Consider the following 15,246-nt stretch of genomic DNA (forward strand, 5'->3'; position numbering starts at 1 on the left):
TTAAATAGAATGAGTCTAAATTGGAACAACAGTAGAAAAAAAGCAAATAAAGGGAGGAATGGAATGGTTATTGGGTAATGCTCTGATGCTTTCTGTTTGCGTGATAAGAAGGACTCTCTTTATTAAAACCTCGTCCTGTAAATGTCTGCTGGCGTCACACCACACAGACGTAACACGATGCCTGCGTCATGGATGACACGTGTCAAACTCAAGGCCCGGGGGCAAAATGTGGCCCTCCGAATCATTTTATGTGGCCCGCGAGAGCATGAAAGGTCAGTGTCTAAAAATAAATCGATTTTTAAAAAGTGTGCTCTGACCAAAAACTACATTTCCCACAATGCAGCAGCAGACATTGAAAGTAGACAAACACATTTTGAACAAAGTTAACATTCCATCTTGTGTTTGACGTTATTTTTCTGTCTAACTGTAATGTTTGTAACTAGAATAAGTAATAAATTCAGTTATTTAACATTAAGGAGTAGTTACATTTAGTTACATTACACTGAGTTACATTTAGTTACATTTATTAGTTACATTAAGGAGTAGTTACATTTAGTTACATTACACTGAGTTACATTTAGTTACATTTATTAGTTACATTAAGGAGTAGTTACATTTAGTTACATTACACTGAGTTACATTTAGTTACATTTATTAGTTACATTAAGGAGTAGTTACATTTAGTTACATTACACTGAGTTACATTTAGTTACATTTATTAGTTACATTAAGGAGTAGTTACATTTAGTTACATTACACTGAGTTGCATTTAGTTACATTTATTAGTTACATTAAGGAGTAGTTACATTTAGTTACATTACACTGAGTTACATTTAGTTACATTTATTAGTTACATTAAGGAGTAGTTACATTTAGTTACATTACACTGAGTTACATTTAGTTACATTTATTAGTTACATTAAGGAGTAGTTACATTTAGTTACATTACACTGAGTTACATTTAGTTACATTTATTAGTTACATCTGGCCCTTTGAGGACAGCGTTATGCTGATGTGGCCCCCAGTGAAAATGAGTTTGCCCCCCGATGGATGACATCGCTGATATTTTTGTACACTTTGGGGAAAGGAGCAAACCGTGAATGACTGGCTTTATTTTATACAATGGAAACATGAACCAAAAATAAACGTGCATTTGGTGCTGACGTTTCCAGACCGCAGCAGCCATCAGTATTCTCTCCAAGGATGATAAACAATGCATGAAATCATTAAGAGATGATGTGCGGCTTCAGACAAAGTGCAGTGGTGCTTTCTTCTGGCACACATTTACAATGTGGGTCTAAATTGTTTCCATCAATATAAATCCATTGCATCTCCTCAGCAGCCATTATGTTGAGAGATAACACCGTGAATTTAGCAATAGCAACTGTGACTCATCTCAAGATGTGCTTTAACAAAAAGAAGTCCTGTGAGGCGTCGATTCTTCACTAACTTAATAAAAGTGTCCTGTCTCAGAGAAGATGCACTTTTATTGACTGACTGAAGGGAACAGACGTTTGTTGAGTGGACAGATCTCCAATCCTAATCTGAACCCAATCCTAATCCGAACCCAATCCTAATCCGAACCCAATCCTAATCCGAACCCAATCCTAATCCGAACCCAATCCTAACCCGAACCCAATTAAGGAGTAGTTACATTTAGTTACATTACACTGAGTTACATTTAGTTACATTATTAGTTACATTAAGGAGTAGTTACATTTAGTTACATTACACTGAGTTACATTTAGTTACATTTATTAGTTACATTAAGGAGTAGTTACATTTAGTTACATTACACTGAGTTACATTTAGTTACATTTATTAGTTACATTAAGGAGTAGTTACATTTAGTTACATTACACTGAGTTACATTTAGTTACATTTATTAGTTACATTAAGGAGTAGTTACATTTAGTTACATTTATTAGTTACATTAAGGAGTAGTTACATTTAGTTACATTTATTAGTTACATTAAGGAGTAGTTACATGCAGCATCCAGGTCTCCTTTATGTACATTTTCACACCAAAGTTATTAGAGTTCCGGGGACCTGAATGCATCCCAATGTCATTCTGTTCTGTACCGATTCAGATGATAATAAAGTTTATTTTGAATCTTGAATAGATTTGAATAGGTCTGTCATGCAGGAACAGACAGCAAAGCAAAATGCTTTCTTCTACATAGATTCATACATTTAAACATGTCTATCTTAAGCTAGGCTGCTATGCTACCTAGCCAGAATGTTTCGTTACCTGGATTTAAAGGTTATGCAGCCGAATGGTTTTTTTCTCTTCATATTTCTACGCTGGTAACTCCCAGCTGGAACGTGTCCCGCGGCGGCTCGCTGGCTCGGGTTCTGTTGTTTCAGACGGATTCTTGCTGAGGCCTTAAACTGGGTTGATGAGCGCTGCGAGAGGAAAGCAGTGGGCCGTGGAAACAACAATAATCTGAAGGATGCTGGACGTCTCTCCGGAGACGAGGAGACGAGGAGACGAGGAGACGAGGAGACGAGGAGACGAGGAGAACTGTCGAGTCAGCCGATGAACCGGCGTTTCTCTGTCACAGCGAGGCGTTACTGTTAAAGAGATAGGATAAACATGCTAACAGAAGATGCTAAATCAGGATGAGCACATTACTCGGGGAGCAAGGGGGATGAAAATGAGATGATGACCTTGACCTTGAGAAAACTAGACTAGAAACTAGAAATCTAGGTCAAGGTCAAATTTCAACTTTTTGTACATTTTTTTGCACGTATGTCAGAACCGGATCAGATAGAAAGACGAAACAAAAGGCGTAATATTCAGGGAGGCGATCACGAAACCAAAAGCAACATTTTCAGGAAGCCAGAGGCACAGAGGTGTGTAGGTCGGGGGACAACGCTGAATTCAGGGGTGTCACGGGATGTTACAGTCTCTGACTGCCTTGCTGGGGCCGGGGTCGTCGTGGCTGCAGGATCTGAGAAGAGTGAAATTCGGCTAACACTGGGGGCTGAGGCTGGAAAACAAGCTGGGGGGGGGGGATGCTGATGGACCGATACAGCGCAGGAGGGAGAACAAATGTTGATTAGAATGCGATGTAATCCTGACGATGTGTGTGATTATCTCCTCCTTCCACTGGAATGGCTTTTCAACGGTCTCTGGATTACGTTGGAGCAGCTAAAAATAACACCCCCAACCCCCCCCTCCTGCACTCCAACCTCCCAGAGACTTTGGGACAGAGGAGGAAACATTACGCTGTTTCCCCTCCTCCTCCTCCTCCTCCTCCAGCATCTCCTGTCCAATCCCTGTCCTCCTCGCCCTCAGTGGGGTTCACGTGGGGGGGGGGCGTGACGTAGCCCACGTGTGGGTGCACATCACGGGTGAGCCTGATGGACTGCGTCTGGGGGCAACGGGCGCCCAACTCATTGAAATGCCTGTTCAAGGAAATGTTGAGATAGAGATGATGAGGAAGAGGAAGGAGGAGGAGGAAGGAGGAGGAGGAGGAAGAGGAAGGAGGAGGAGGAAGGAGGAGGAGGAGGAGAAAGGAGGAGGAGGAAGGAGGAGGAGGAGGAGGAAGAGGAAGGAGGAGGAGGAAGGAGGAGGAGGAGGAAGAGGAAGGAGGAGGAGGAAGGAGGAGGAGGAAGGAGGAGGAGGAAGGAGGAAACAGAAGTTAGACGTCAGGATGAGCAGGACAAACGTGTCACGTCGACCCCCGGCCCCGCTGCTTCCTGACCCTTGGTCTCCAGGAGGAGGGCCCCGCCGCGGCGGAGCGTGACCACGAGAGACTTCTGCCAATCTTCAGATTATCGAACTTCGGTGGAACTCTGAGGAAGTTTGTGAGGAAAGAGCTTCCTGTCCTCCAACCAAACCCATTTTCCTCGTCCCTTTTGGACTTTCCTGCGGTGAAGGCGTCCTGTGATTCGCTCAGGCGCTAAACTTCCTGCTTCTGTCGCACTCGATGCAAATGGGCAGCATGAAAGCATCACTTCACCATGATGTGGCCTAATGGTGAAATCACCTCCTATCTGCTCACAGCAGTGTGGGTGCGCTTCATTATGTGTGCCTGGATTTCCGGGTGGGTGGGTGCATCAGAACGGGCTCCTCACGGGCCGCGGCCCACCCTCAGGGGACGCACCCCATCCATTCCCTCGTCACACACGGTAGAATCTAACCCACTTCATTTCTGTAGCACGATTTAAGTTAACACAAGGTTTACAAAGTGCTGCACAGTCAATACAAAAATAAAAAACGCAACAGATGCATAATGCAAATAAATAAAATATCAAATAAAATACAATGAAATAAGTTAAAAGCGGAAATAAACTCAGATAGAAGCAATTAAAATAATGTGAAGGAACAAACAAAAGCAACACTCTGGACGGGATGGAGTCAAACCCCAGCAGGACGAGGAAGCAGGACGGCTTGATCACAAGTAAAACTAGAGCCTGGCAGTCACAGACTGACATCCCGCGACACCCCTGAATTCAAAATGTTACCCTGCCCCACTGTCATAGATCAAGGCAATAGCTTTGATCTATGGTCTTACTCACACTGGCCTTCTCCCTCGTCTTCCTATCTTATCCGGTTCCTGAGTGTATAAAGTTGAAATTTGACCTCGGGGGGGCCTCGGTGTCCTTTGTTGTGTTCCCATACGTGTGTTCCCACACATGTATGACGCTGAACATAGATGCACGCATGAGACCGGTGGAAGGACGGGGTGGCGTTGCTGTGGCAACCGCTGCTCTTTTGATGTTATTGATGGACTAGAGGATGATTCCATTCAGAGACGAGACAATAAGTTCCTCTGTGGGTTTCCTGAGTGACACTCAGTCCGTTTGACGATAATTATTGACTAATGATGATTTTACTGAATAATCCTCATTCAAAGGACCACATGTAACTAATAAATGTAACTAAATGTAACTCAGTGTAATGTAACTAAATGTAACTACTCCTTAATGTAACTAATAAATGTAACTAAATGTAACTCAGTGTAATGTAACTAAATGTAACTACTCCTTAATGTAACTAATAAATGTAACTAAATGTAACTCAGTGTAATGTAACTAAATGTAACTACTCCTTAATGTAACTAATAAATGTAACTAAATGTAACTCAGTGTAATGTAACTAAATGTAACTACTCCTTAATGTAACTAATAAATGTAACTAAATGTAACTCAGTGTAATGTAACTAAATGTAACTACTCCTTAATGTAACTAATAAATGTAACTAAATGTAACTCAGTGTAATGTAACTAAATGTAACTACTCCTTAATGTTAAATAACTGAATTTATTATTCTAGTTAATAACAAAATCAATAAAGAAAAATAACATCAGACACAAGTCAGGACATTAACTTTGTTCACAACGTTTAGTCAGAGTTCAAATGGGCTGAACTGCTGCATTGTGGGAAATGTAGTTTTGGCTCAAAGCACACTTTTGACCTATTTATTTTTAGACACTGACCCTTTATGCTCTCGCAGGCCACATTAAATGATGTGGAGGGCCACATTTGGCCCCCAGGCCTTGAGTTTGGCTATATGATGGTACTGCTGACTTTGTTGAATGACCCCCCACCCCCACCTGTCTGGACTCTGCTGAGTCGACAGCCTCATGGGTCCAGAGAGACTTTTATTTCTATTAAATTCTATTAACGTCTCGGTCGCGTCCATCAGGAGGTTGACTCTGGTTTTACTCAGTCCACCCCCCCCTTTATTTTTATCCACTGCATGTCATACATCCCGTTTTATCCGTCCGTCCTCCTCCGTAAACATGGAGCGGCCATCTGCCGGTGACTCCTCTGGGGGGGTTGGAGCTCCTCTGAACACCCCAGGACGGACAGCCGTGTGGGGGCTCAGCAGTGCTGATGGATGGCTTCAATAGTTCACTCCAACCAGACCTGATGAGCACAGATCCTCCCTGGAGGGGGGGGGGCGTGCTATTCCTGGCCTGAGGAGGAGAAGAGGAGCACTTAATGCCCCGGCAGGCTGGGGGGACCTGATGGAGGTCTAGACGCTCCTCTCCAGCTGTCGTTTCCTCTTCCTGTCCACCACGCGTCACGCTCTGATTGGTCGATAAGTTTTCAGAGTGGAGGTGATCAGACCGTCTGTCGTTGATCGGTTATTGATCGGTTCCTTAATGAACGTCTGGCTCAAGTAAACACTCACTGATCCGCCTCCCCCCTCTGTCTCACTGCTGGAGGGGGGAGACGGATCAGACGTCTGATTCTCTCGAGTTTTTTTTTTTAATCAAGCACAAACAGGAAGTGACGAAGACACTGCGTCTTCATCCTGCGTTGGTGAATCTTCAGCTTCAATCTTTTATTCATTGAGCTTCTCAGCAGCTGAAACACCAAACGCTTCAGATGGAAACATGACGATCTGTAACGACCCGTTTAACATTAACCACACAAATACTTCACGTATGGTCAGAGTAAACGTTTATTCTGAGAAGCGTCTGCAGCAGATTGTCTTACACATGATCTAAAGAATGGAACGTTATTTACAGCTTGTGAGTCTCCAACATGATATAAATATGAAGCTCTGATTGTCTATCAATTAAAAGTCTGATGGATTTACTGTTTTTTTTTATTCATGGTCTTATTTTGACGGTCCACTGCTAAATGCAGAAATAAAATGTTTTTCAAGCTGAGCGTCACCAACTCACACCTCTGGAGACACAAAAAGACTTTAATTCACTTTGGGAATTGATCAAAAAAAATCATGTCTTGATGTAAAATGAAGGATTCTTGATTAAATAAAGAAATAATCAGCACACGTTTAATAAAAACTGAATGAACGACGGGATTAAATCCAACTGAAGCCGTTTCCACGCCGCTCACATCCAGCAGGATCAGACCAAAAGAAACCACTCAGAAGTCGCCTCACGTCCAGCCTGGACTCACAAATCAATTCCTTTCTTTTTCTTTCAGTTCTTTTTGTTTCGTTTTCTTTTGAAGCTAAAATCAGTTCCCTGTTCAGAGGTAGATGTTCTACCTGACGGAGTACAAAAGCTGCTGCGTCCTCTACAATTATCAGCTGTACCCACCAAACTCTGATTGCTCTGATGCTGCTGGTCGGCGCCGACGCGTCAAACCGTCACGCCCGTCGTTCCAGTTAGATTATAAATAAACATGCAATCAGAGCTTTTGAACAGGAAAATATCCGCCGCGCGTCCCCCCCCCACTCACCCGCCCTCACGCTCCTCCCGCTCTCCCTCCCCCACGCCGGCGTCGTCCCGTCGGCGCCGGTGGCACGCCGTGTCTCTCCTCCGGGGTCCGGGTGAGTCTTCTCGCTCCCCGTCACGGGCTCCCATCACCTCCTCCCCACGCCCTTCCTCCTCCTCCTCCTCCTCACTTTTCTCGGAGTCGGACTCATCGGAGTCGTCTTCCTCCAGGTAGCGGTAACCTTTGACCTGCGGACACAGAGGATGTTAGAGTGAGGGGGGGGTAAATCGTCCGCCCTGGAGCCGACGGCGCGAACGCAACGGAACACGATGATGTCATCAAAAGCTGCCGGCGTCCGCGGTGACGGAGCCGTCTGACGGACAGAGAGGGGGGAGTTAAAGGGACGTCAGCCGGTCGCTCCCCCATCCTCCAATCAGCTGACGGCTCTGGTCCTGGACCTGAGGCGGTCTGGTAGCTCATGAGTCACCGGGAGGAGTCAGATCTGACCCACCTACCTCCTCCAGGGTCACCAGGGTCACCCCACCCCAGCAAAACCTTGGTGGAACCCCTTCCAGGGTCTCCCAGGGTAACAGAGACTTACAGAGGGGCAGATAGCCCTGTGTGGGCCAAGAGAGCCCCATCACCTGCCTCCTGGGGTTTGTGACACCCACAGGACCCAAAAACCAACCTCCTACACCCATCGGCTGCCGATCCCATGATGCTTTGCTCAGAGCGACACTCTAGTTTGTACCATCGTAAGCCGACTCGTCCTCTGATGTCCATCCTCTGCTCCGGCACTGGATCCGTCGCCATGACGATTGGAGAGTGTCCCCCAGAGAGTCAATGTCTGGAGGCGTCTTTGGCAGCCAGTGAGTTACCCCCCCCCTACAGACACTCGTCCAGAGACCCCCAACGACGGGTGTGTCCCGGCTGGTTGTCTCCACCGGGGGGGTCCAGGACCGGTTCCACGGAGCCGTCCCTCACCTTGTGCCGGGGCCGCGGGATGCGAGGCAGCCGGTAGGACTTCTTCCTGGCCAGACGGCGCTCCATCACCCAGTAGCAGTAGCACGCCAGCAGCAGGGTGGCCAATAGGATGGCCAGTTTAGCCTGGGGGGGGGGCACACATGGGTGGAGGAAGGTCATACTAGTGCACGTCAAAGCGAACCCCCCCCCTCACACACATACCCTCATGGGCAGGTCGGCCCACAGGTAGACGATGAAGATGGCGACGGCCTGCCACCAGTGGTAGATGGTGAAGACGAAGTCCAGCCGCTCCTTCTCCTCCGCGTACAGCATCCCCAGCAGAACTGCACCGCAAACGGAGGGGCTGGTCAAACTGGGGGGGGCAAACATCCACCCCCCCAACCACAGCTGGTACTCACTGCTGATGCCCGTCTTGTTCAGGGCGGTCCCCAGCCCCCACAGCACAGAGATCACCAGCAGGGGCCCCTGGTACTCCGGCTGGTTGGGGCGCAGGGGCAGCGCCAGCAACGCCACCAGCAGCACCGCCTGCACGCCGGACCCCCCCGCCAGGCACAGCCAGCGGGGGAGGCGGAGCATGCAGAGGGAGAGGGCGGAGCAGACGGAGCAGGACAGGCCGTAGACGCTGAGCAGCAGCCAGAGCTTCTTCAGGCCCAGAACGCAGACGCCGTACGACTGCAGACAGGGGAGGGGGGCTCGTGAAGGCGCGTGTCGTCAGCTTCCTGTCCCCAACAGGAAGCCCCTCCCTTCAGTTACCAGTGAGATGCCGTTGACGGCGAACAGCACTTCGAAGCCACTGTAGACGAAGAAGGGGCAGAGCAGACGCAGGCGGTAGTCCCTCAGGTGCTTGAAGGGCAGTTGGAAGATGTTGCCCCAGCCGATGCTGCGCAGGTCGATCTCCTCCGTCGGCCGGTAGGCGGCGCCGCACAGCACCAGGAACTGGGGTCAGAATACCGGGTTAAAACACTTCCTCTCTTTAAGCTCCTTTAATAAAATTCCCCAAAGAAAATCATCCTTTTTACGTTTTATTCATCTTAAACTTCTTTTTTTTTATCAAAACACCTCCTGTGTCACAGAAACCCTCCGACGTCCCCGTCAGGGACTCTGACGTCGCCTCCTGAAGGCGTGTTCGTCCAGAGTTTGCTGCGCTGCCCCCTGCTGGCAGCTTTTTGCTCTTACTATGATCATGGCGAGGAAGGAGAAGCCCATGAGGACGCTCTCCACCTGGATGAGGAGCATGGAGCGAGGGAGGCTGGTCAGCACCGTGGTGTTCAGACCGGGGATCAGGCCGCTGATGTTGGCTCCTGGAGGAGGAGGAGGAGAAGGAAGAGGAGGAGGAGGAGGAAGAGGAGGAGGAACCCGCCGATGGAGAGGAAACAACGGGAGGAAAAGAGGTTTGTTTCATAAATGTCAACAGATGTCCCCTCCAGCACCTCGCTGTCTACTACACCAGAGGTCCCCAACCACAATGACATCATCACACTGTGACATCATCAGCTGAGTGATGACATCACTGTGTGGTGACGGACAGACGCGGCGTCTTTACCACAGGTCTTGACGCCGTGGAGAACGTGGCTGTTCTCATGCAGGTACCCGTTGAGGACAAACTTCATGGGGAACTCGGCAAAGATGAAGCTCAGCTGATGATGAGGAGGAGGAGGAGGAGGAGGAGGAGGAGGAGGAGGAAGAGGAGGAGGAGGAAGAGGAGGGTCACTCGTTTCTTCAGCTGCTCAGACTTGAAGGACGTGACACGAGGACTCGGCTCAGACTCACGTGGAAGATGATGTTGAAGATGGCCTGGAAGACGATGACGTAGCGGTGACACGCCCCCTTAGGAGGCTTCTTCTGCTCCTGGACGTGCTCCTCCCTGTAGTGGACGTACTCGTAGTACTGCTGCGCCATCCTGTGGGCGGAGACGTGACGGCGTCACGGCCAACGCGTCGCCAACGCGTCACAGCGGCGGCGACGCGTGTAAAGACCTGAGGTCTCATCTCCTTCACTGAAACACCGCTGGACGTCACCTGGGGGGATCTCCTCCCCCAGGTGACGTGATGTCATAGAGATAACCTTCATAAACGAAGCAGCTGAACACTGGAGCATTGTGGGAAACAGTGGATGTTTTAATGGCTGCCTCTCGCTGTAAACAAACGCTGTCAAAGCGTTTCGACGCCGACGCTCCAGCCTGAACGTCCGATCGCTTCCCTTCACGACAACCTCCCGTCTTCGTCTGACGTTTGGAGGTTTTCTGTGGGGTCACGTTTGTTCTCCAGACCTCAGTGAAAACAAGGCAGTCAGAGACCAACATCCTGCGACCCCCCTGAATCCAACATTTGACCCCGACCCACACGTTTGTGCCTCTGGCTTCCTGGAAATGTTCCTTTTTGCTTAGTGATTGTATCTCTTCAGGCTTCAGAGACGTGTACCTCAAAAGGTATAAAAGTGGAAATTTGACCTTGACCTAGTTTTCTCAAGGTCAAGGTCGTCATCTCATTCCACCCCCTCTGCTGCCTGAGTCATGTGCTTGTTGGTCCATCTGTCTATCTGAACGGTTGTGGAGACATGTGGTGGACTAACGCACCTGTGGGGGTTCTGCTCCTACCTGGTGATGTAATTCCCCAGAGACGCCCAGAGCGGCACGATGGCTGCCCCGATGGCGACGGCCGATGGAACCAGAGTGTAGTAACGCTCCCAGTAATTGGTGGAGACGAAGAGGGCGTAGACTCCTGAAGCCAGGAACATCATCCACTTGGTGCCCAGAAACCTACGGACACATGGGCGGAGTCACGCGGAGCGGAGACGCGACCCGACGCCGTACCTGAGTGGGCGTGTACCTGATGAGGATGGGCGTGTACAGCAGGCCCACGATGGGCGTGACGTTGATGCCCATCAGCATCTTGCGGTCGATGTCCTCCAGGCCCAGGTTGCTGTACTTCACCTCCCGGTAGGTCATGTCGTAGTGGAGGAGGAGCTGCATCTGCAGCAGGCCTGCAGGGGCACGCAGGGTCAGGGACACGCCCATCGCCCCGCCCACCCACAACCCGCCTGTGCAAACGCTTCAAAGGACACGCCCATCACCACGCCCACCCACAACCCGCCTGTGTAAACGCTTCAAAGGACACGCCCATCGCCCCGCCCACACCCACAACCCGCCTGTGTAAACGCTTCAAAGGACACGCCCATCACCCCGCCCACACCCACAACCCGCCTGTGTAAACGCTTCAAAGGACACGCCCATCGCCACGCCCACATCCAGAACTCACCCATTTAATTCTTTTAAGGTGTATAAAGGACACGCCCGTCTCTCCCCCGCGCGTGTTGAAGGACACGCCCGTCTCTCCCCCTCGCGTGTTGAAGGACACGCCCGTCTCTCCCCCTCGCTTGTTGAAGGACACGCCCGTCTCTCCCCCTCGCGTGTTGAAGGACACGCCCGTCTCTCCCCCTCGCGTGTTGAAGGACACGCCCGTCTCTCCCCCGCGCGTGTTGAAGGACACGCCCGTCTCTCCCCCTCGCGTGTTGAAGGACACGCCGGTCTCTCCCCCTCGCGTGTTGAAGGACACGCCCGTCTCTCCCCCGCGCGTGTTGAAGGACACGCCCGTCTCTCCCCCGCGCGTGTTGAAGGACACGCCCGTCTCTCCCCCGCGCGTGTTGAAGGACACGCCCGTCTCTCCCCCTCGCGTGTTGAAGGACACGCCCGTCTCTCCCCCTCGCGTGTTGAAGGACACGCCCGTCTCTCCCCCTCGCGTGTTGAAGGACACGCCCGTCTCTCCCCCTCACTTGTTGAAGGACACGCCCGTCTCTCCCCCTCGCGTGTTGAAGGACACGCCCGTCTCTCCCCCTCGCGTGTTGAAGGACACGCCCGTCTCTCCCCCGCGCGTGTTGAAGGACACGCCCGTCTCTCCCCCTCGCGTGTTGAAGGACACGCCCGTCTTTCCCCCTCGCGTGTTGAAGGACACGCCCGTCTCTCCCCCTCGTGTGTTGAAGGACACGCCCGTCTCTCCCCCTCGCGTGTTGAAGGACACGCCCGTCTCTCCCCCTCGCGTGTTGAAGGACACGCCAGTCTCTCCCCCTCGCGTGTTGAAGGACACGCCCGTCTCTCCCCCTCGCGTGTAGAAGGACACGCCCGTCTCTCCCCCGCGCGTGTTGAAGGACACGCCCGTCTCTCCCCCTCGCGTGTAGAAGGACACGCCCGTCTCTCCCCCTCGCGTGTTGAAGGACACGCCCGTCTCTCCCCCTCGCGTGTAGAAGGACACGCCCGTCTCTCCCCCGCGCGTGTTGAAGGACACGCCCGTCTCTCCCCCTCGCGTGTTGAAGGACATGCCCGTCTCTCCCCCACGCGTGTTGAAGGACACGCCCGTCTCTCCCCCTCGCGTGTTGAAGGACACGCCCGTCTCTCCCCCTCGCGTGTTGAAGGACACGCCCGTCTCTCCCCCTCGCGTGTTGAAGGACACGCCCGTCTCTCCCCCTCGCGTGTTGAAGGACACGCCCGTCTCTCCCCCTCGCGTGTTGAAGGACACGCCCGTCTCTCCCCCTCGCGTGTTGAAGGACACGCCCGTCTCTCCCCCTCGCGTGTTGAAGGACACGCCCGTCTCTCCCCCTCGCGTGTTGAAGGACACGCCCATCTCTCCCCCGCGCGTGTTGAAGGACACGCCCGTCTCTCCCCCTCGCGTGTTGAAGGACACGCCCATCTCTCCCCCGCGCGTGTAGAAGGACACGCCCGTCTCTCCCCCGCGCGTGTTGAAGGACACGCCCGTCTCTCCCCCTCGCGTGTTGAAGGACACGCCCGTCTCTCCCCCTCGCGTGTAGAAGGACACGCCCGTCTCTCCCCCTCGCGTGTAGAAGGACACGCCCGTCTCTCCCCCTCGCGTGTAGAAGGACACGCCCGTCTCTCCCCCTCGCGTGTAGAAGGACACGCCCGTCTCTCCCCCTCGCGTGTAGAAGAACACGCCCGTCTCTCCCCCTCGCGTGTAGAAGGACACGCCCGTCTCTCCCCCTCGCGTGTAGAAGGACACGCCCGTCTCTCCCCCTCGCGTGTAGAAGGACACGCCCGTCTCTCCCCCTCGCGTGTAGAAGGACACGCCCGTCTCTCCCCCTCGCGTGTTGAAGGACACGCCCGTCTCTCCCCCTCGCGTGTTGAAGGACACGCCCGTCTCTCACCCATGTAGACGCTGTAGACGATCAGCGCCCCCACACTGGCGGCGAGGACGTTCTTGATGACCCCCAGCCTCTTCCTCCTGTAGTACTTCCTCTCCTCCTCCTCCTCGTTGTACTCCGCCTGGGGGCCGAGGAACTCCTCCATCTGGAGGACAGGATGGATTCATCATCACATCATCAATAATCAATCGATTATTGATCTACTGGAGGAAACACCTGCAGGATTTCATCACTGATTGGACAATAAAAAACATGTCTCTGGAAGCCACATGGTGTGGGCGGGGCCTGAATTAAATGTAGTGAAAACATTTCCACGAATTTCTTCAGGTGGACACATATGAACACACACACACACACACACACACACACACACACACACACACACACGAGCTCACCTGTCCCTGCATGTTGTCGTCATGCCCCACATTCTGCAGTTCGTTCATGACGCCATTAGGGGGCGGAGCCAGGGCGGGGTCTAAAGCCTCTCTGTCGACTGTCGCCATCTGGTGGCCACAACCAGACACACACCTGATCGGGTCCACCTGTTTCACCTCTGAAACCGGTGGAAAACGGTTCAAACTCCTGAAATTCTGTAATTCCAGGAGTTTGAACCGTTTTTATTTTCATTTGTTGACGTAATGACGTAATAAGGAGATAACAAAAGATGACAAAACTGGTAACATGTTTTTAAATCCCATCATCAGATGAAACATCTGAGGAATGATCTCTCTTCTACAAAAGAACTTTTAACCGATTTAATCGATTATAAACTATAATAAAACTTGTTGTGCTGCTGTCCGGGTCCCCGTTAGTCTCCGTTAGACCCGCTTTGTTCTAAAAGAGGATGTGCTCCTGCTGCCTGAAAACTAGGTTAACTCTACCCGTTCGGTTTTCGAGTCCCCAGCTCTGACTCGACTCGTCCACTGACTCCTGAACACATCCGTTCATTTACAGCAGCTTCGTCACTCGCGGATCGGAAACTGACCGCTGAAACACCTGAAACACCGGCGGTGGGTCACGTGTTCAACACACCTCCGCGGGTCAGCGTTCACCTACCGGGGTTCTCGCGCGGGTTCCTCGCGGGCTGCTTCACCGGAGACTCGACCGGACTCGGACCCCGGACCGGAGACACGACCTCGGCCCGTCGCGAGCTTCTACTTCCTCTTTCCCGCGAACATGGTGCAGGTATAAATAAAGGTCCGCCGAGGGAAACGAAAGTCAGGCTCCTCACTTCCTCACGGCCGCGCGGGCGACATGCTCTTAAAGGCACAGGCACCTGTTTGGGGAGCCGCGCTCTTTTCTGCGCATGCGCGCCATTACACATTACGTTCTTACAGGCGTAACTCGAGATACGTCAAATGTTTCACCATTTAAAATAACAGAAATCACTTTTATCGATTCAAGCCCTTAAAAAAAGCCTTTAAGTCCTGAACAAAAAACTTATTTTTATCAACCAATAAACACACAGACTTTACCTGTGATCAATTCTATAAGAGCTGTAAACGATAAAGAACGAAGAAAAACGCTAAACTCAGGGAAAACACGTCTTTACTCCAACATGACCGAGATCCGGTCTCACTGATGTCGTATCCATCCGCCAACACGCGGTAAAGAACGAGATCCGGTCTCACTGATGTCGTATCCATCCGCCAACACGCGGTAAAGAACGAGATCTGGTCTCACTGATGTCGTATCCATCCGCCAACACGCGGTAAAGAACGAGATCCGGTCTCACTGATGTCGTATCCGTCCGCCATCACGCGGTAAAGAACGAGATCCGGTCTCACTGATGTCGTATCCATCCGCCAACACGTGGTAAAGAACGAGATCCGGTCTCACTGATGTCGTATCCGTCCGCCAACACGCGGTAAAGAACGAGATCCGGTCTCACTGATGTCGTATCCATCCGCCAACACGCGGTAAAGAACGAGATCCGGTCTCACTGATGTCGTATCCATCCGCCAACA

General features: G+C 51.3%; 1 protein-coding gene across 4 annotated transcripts; it reads right to left on the reverse strand.

Annotated features, from left to right (window-relative positions):
- Positions 1 to 2,543: 2,543 nt before the first annotated feature.
- Positions 2,544 to 14,548, reverse strand: unc93b1 (unc-93 homolog B1, TLR signaling regulator). Of its 4 annotated transcripts, none has more exons than XM_068321399.1 (14): positions 14,336 to 14,548; positions 13,675 to 13,832; positions 13,283 to 13,424; positions 10,960 to 11,113; positions 10,728 to 10,889; positions 9,902 to 10,031; positions 9,675 to 9,768; positions 9,308 to 9,432; positions 8,885 to 9,067; positions 8,530 to 8,803; positions 8,333 to 8,454; positions 8,132 to 8,254; positions 7,172 to 7,395; positions 2,544 to 2,574 (listed from the first exon to the last, which is right to left on the reverse strand). In XM_068321399.1, exons 2-14 carry the CDS (start codon positions 13,780 to 13,782, stop codon positions 2,559 to 2,561), a joined length of 1,857 nt encoding a protein of 618 aa, XP_068177500.1. In that variant the 5' UTR covers positions 13,783 to 13,832; positions 14,336 to 14,548; the 3' UTR covers positions 2,544 to 2,558. The 4 variants fall into 4 exon arrangements, with proteins under 4 accessions (XP_068177500.1, XP_068177498.1, XP_068177499.1 ...); XM_068321397.1 differs by lacking the exon at positions 2,544 to 2,574 and adding an exon at positions 5,780 to 5,931; XM_068321398.1 differs by lacking the exon at positions 2,544 to 2,574 and adding an exon at positions 5,791 to 5,931 and having other exon boundaries at positions 13,675 to 13,782; positions 14,336 to 14,533.
- Positions 14,549 to 15,246: the final 698 nt, after the last annotated feature.

This window comes from Antennarius striatus, chromosome 8 (assembly GCF_040054535.1).
Source record: "Antennarius striatus isolate MH-2024 chromosome 8, ASM4005453v1, whole genome shotgun sequence".
Classification (NCBI taxonomy): Eukaryota; Metazoa; Chordata; class Actinopteri; order Lophiiformes; family Antennariidae; genus Antennarius; species Antennarius striatus.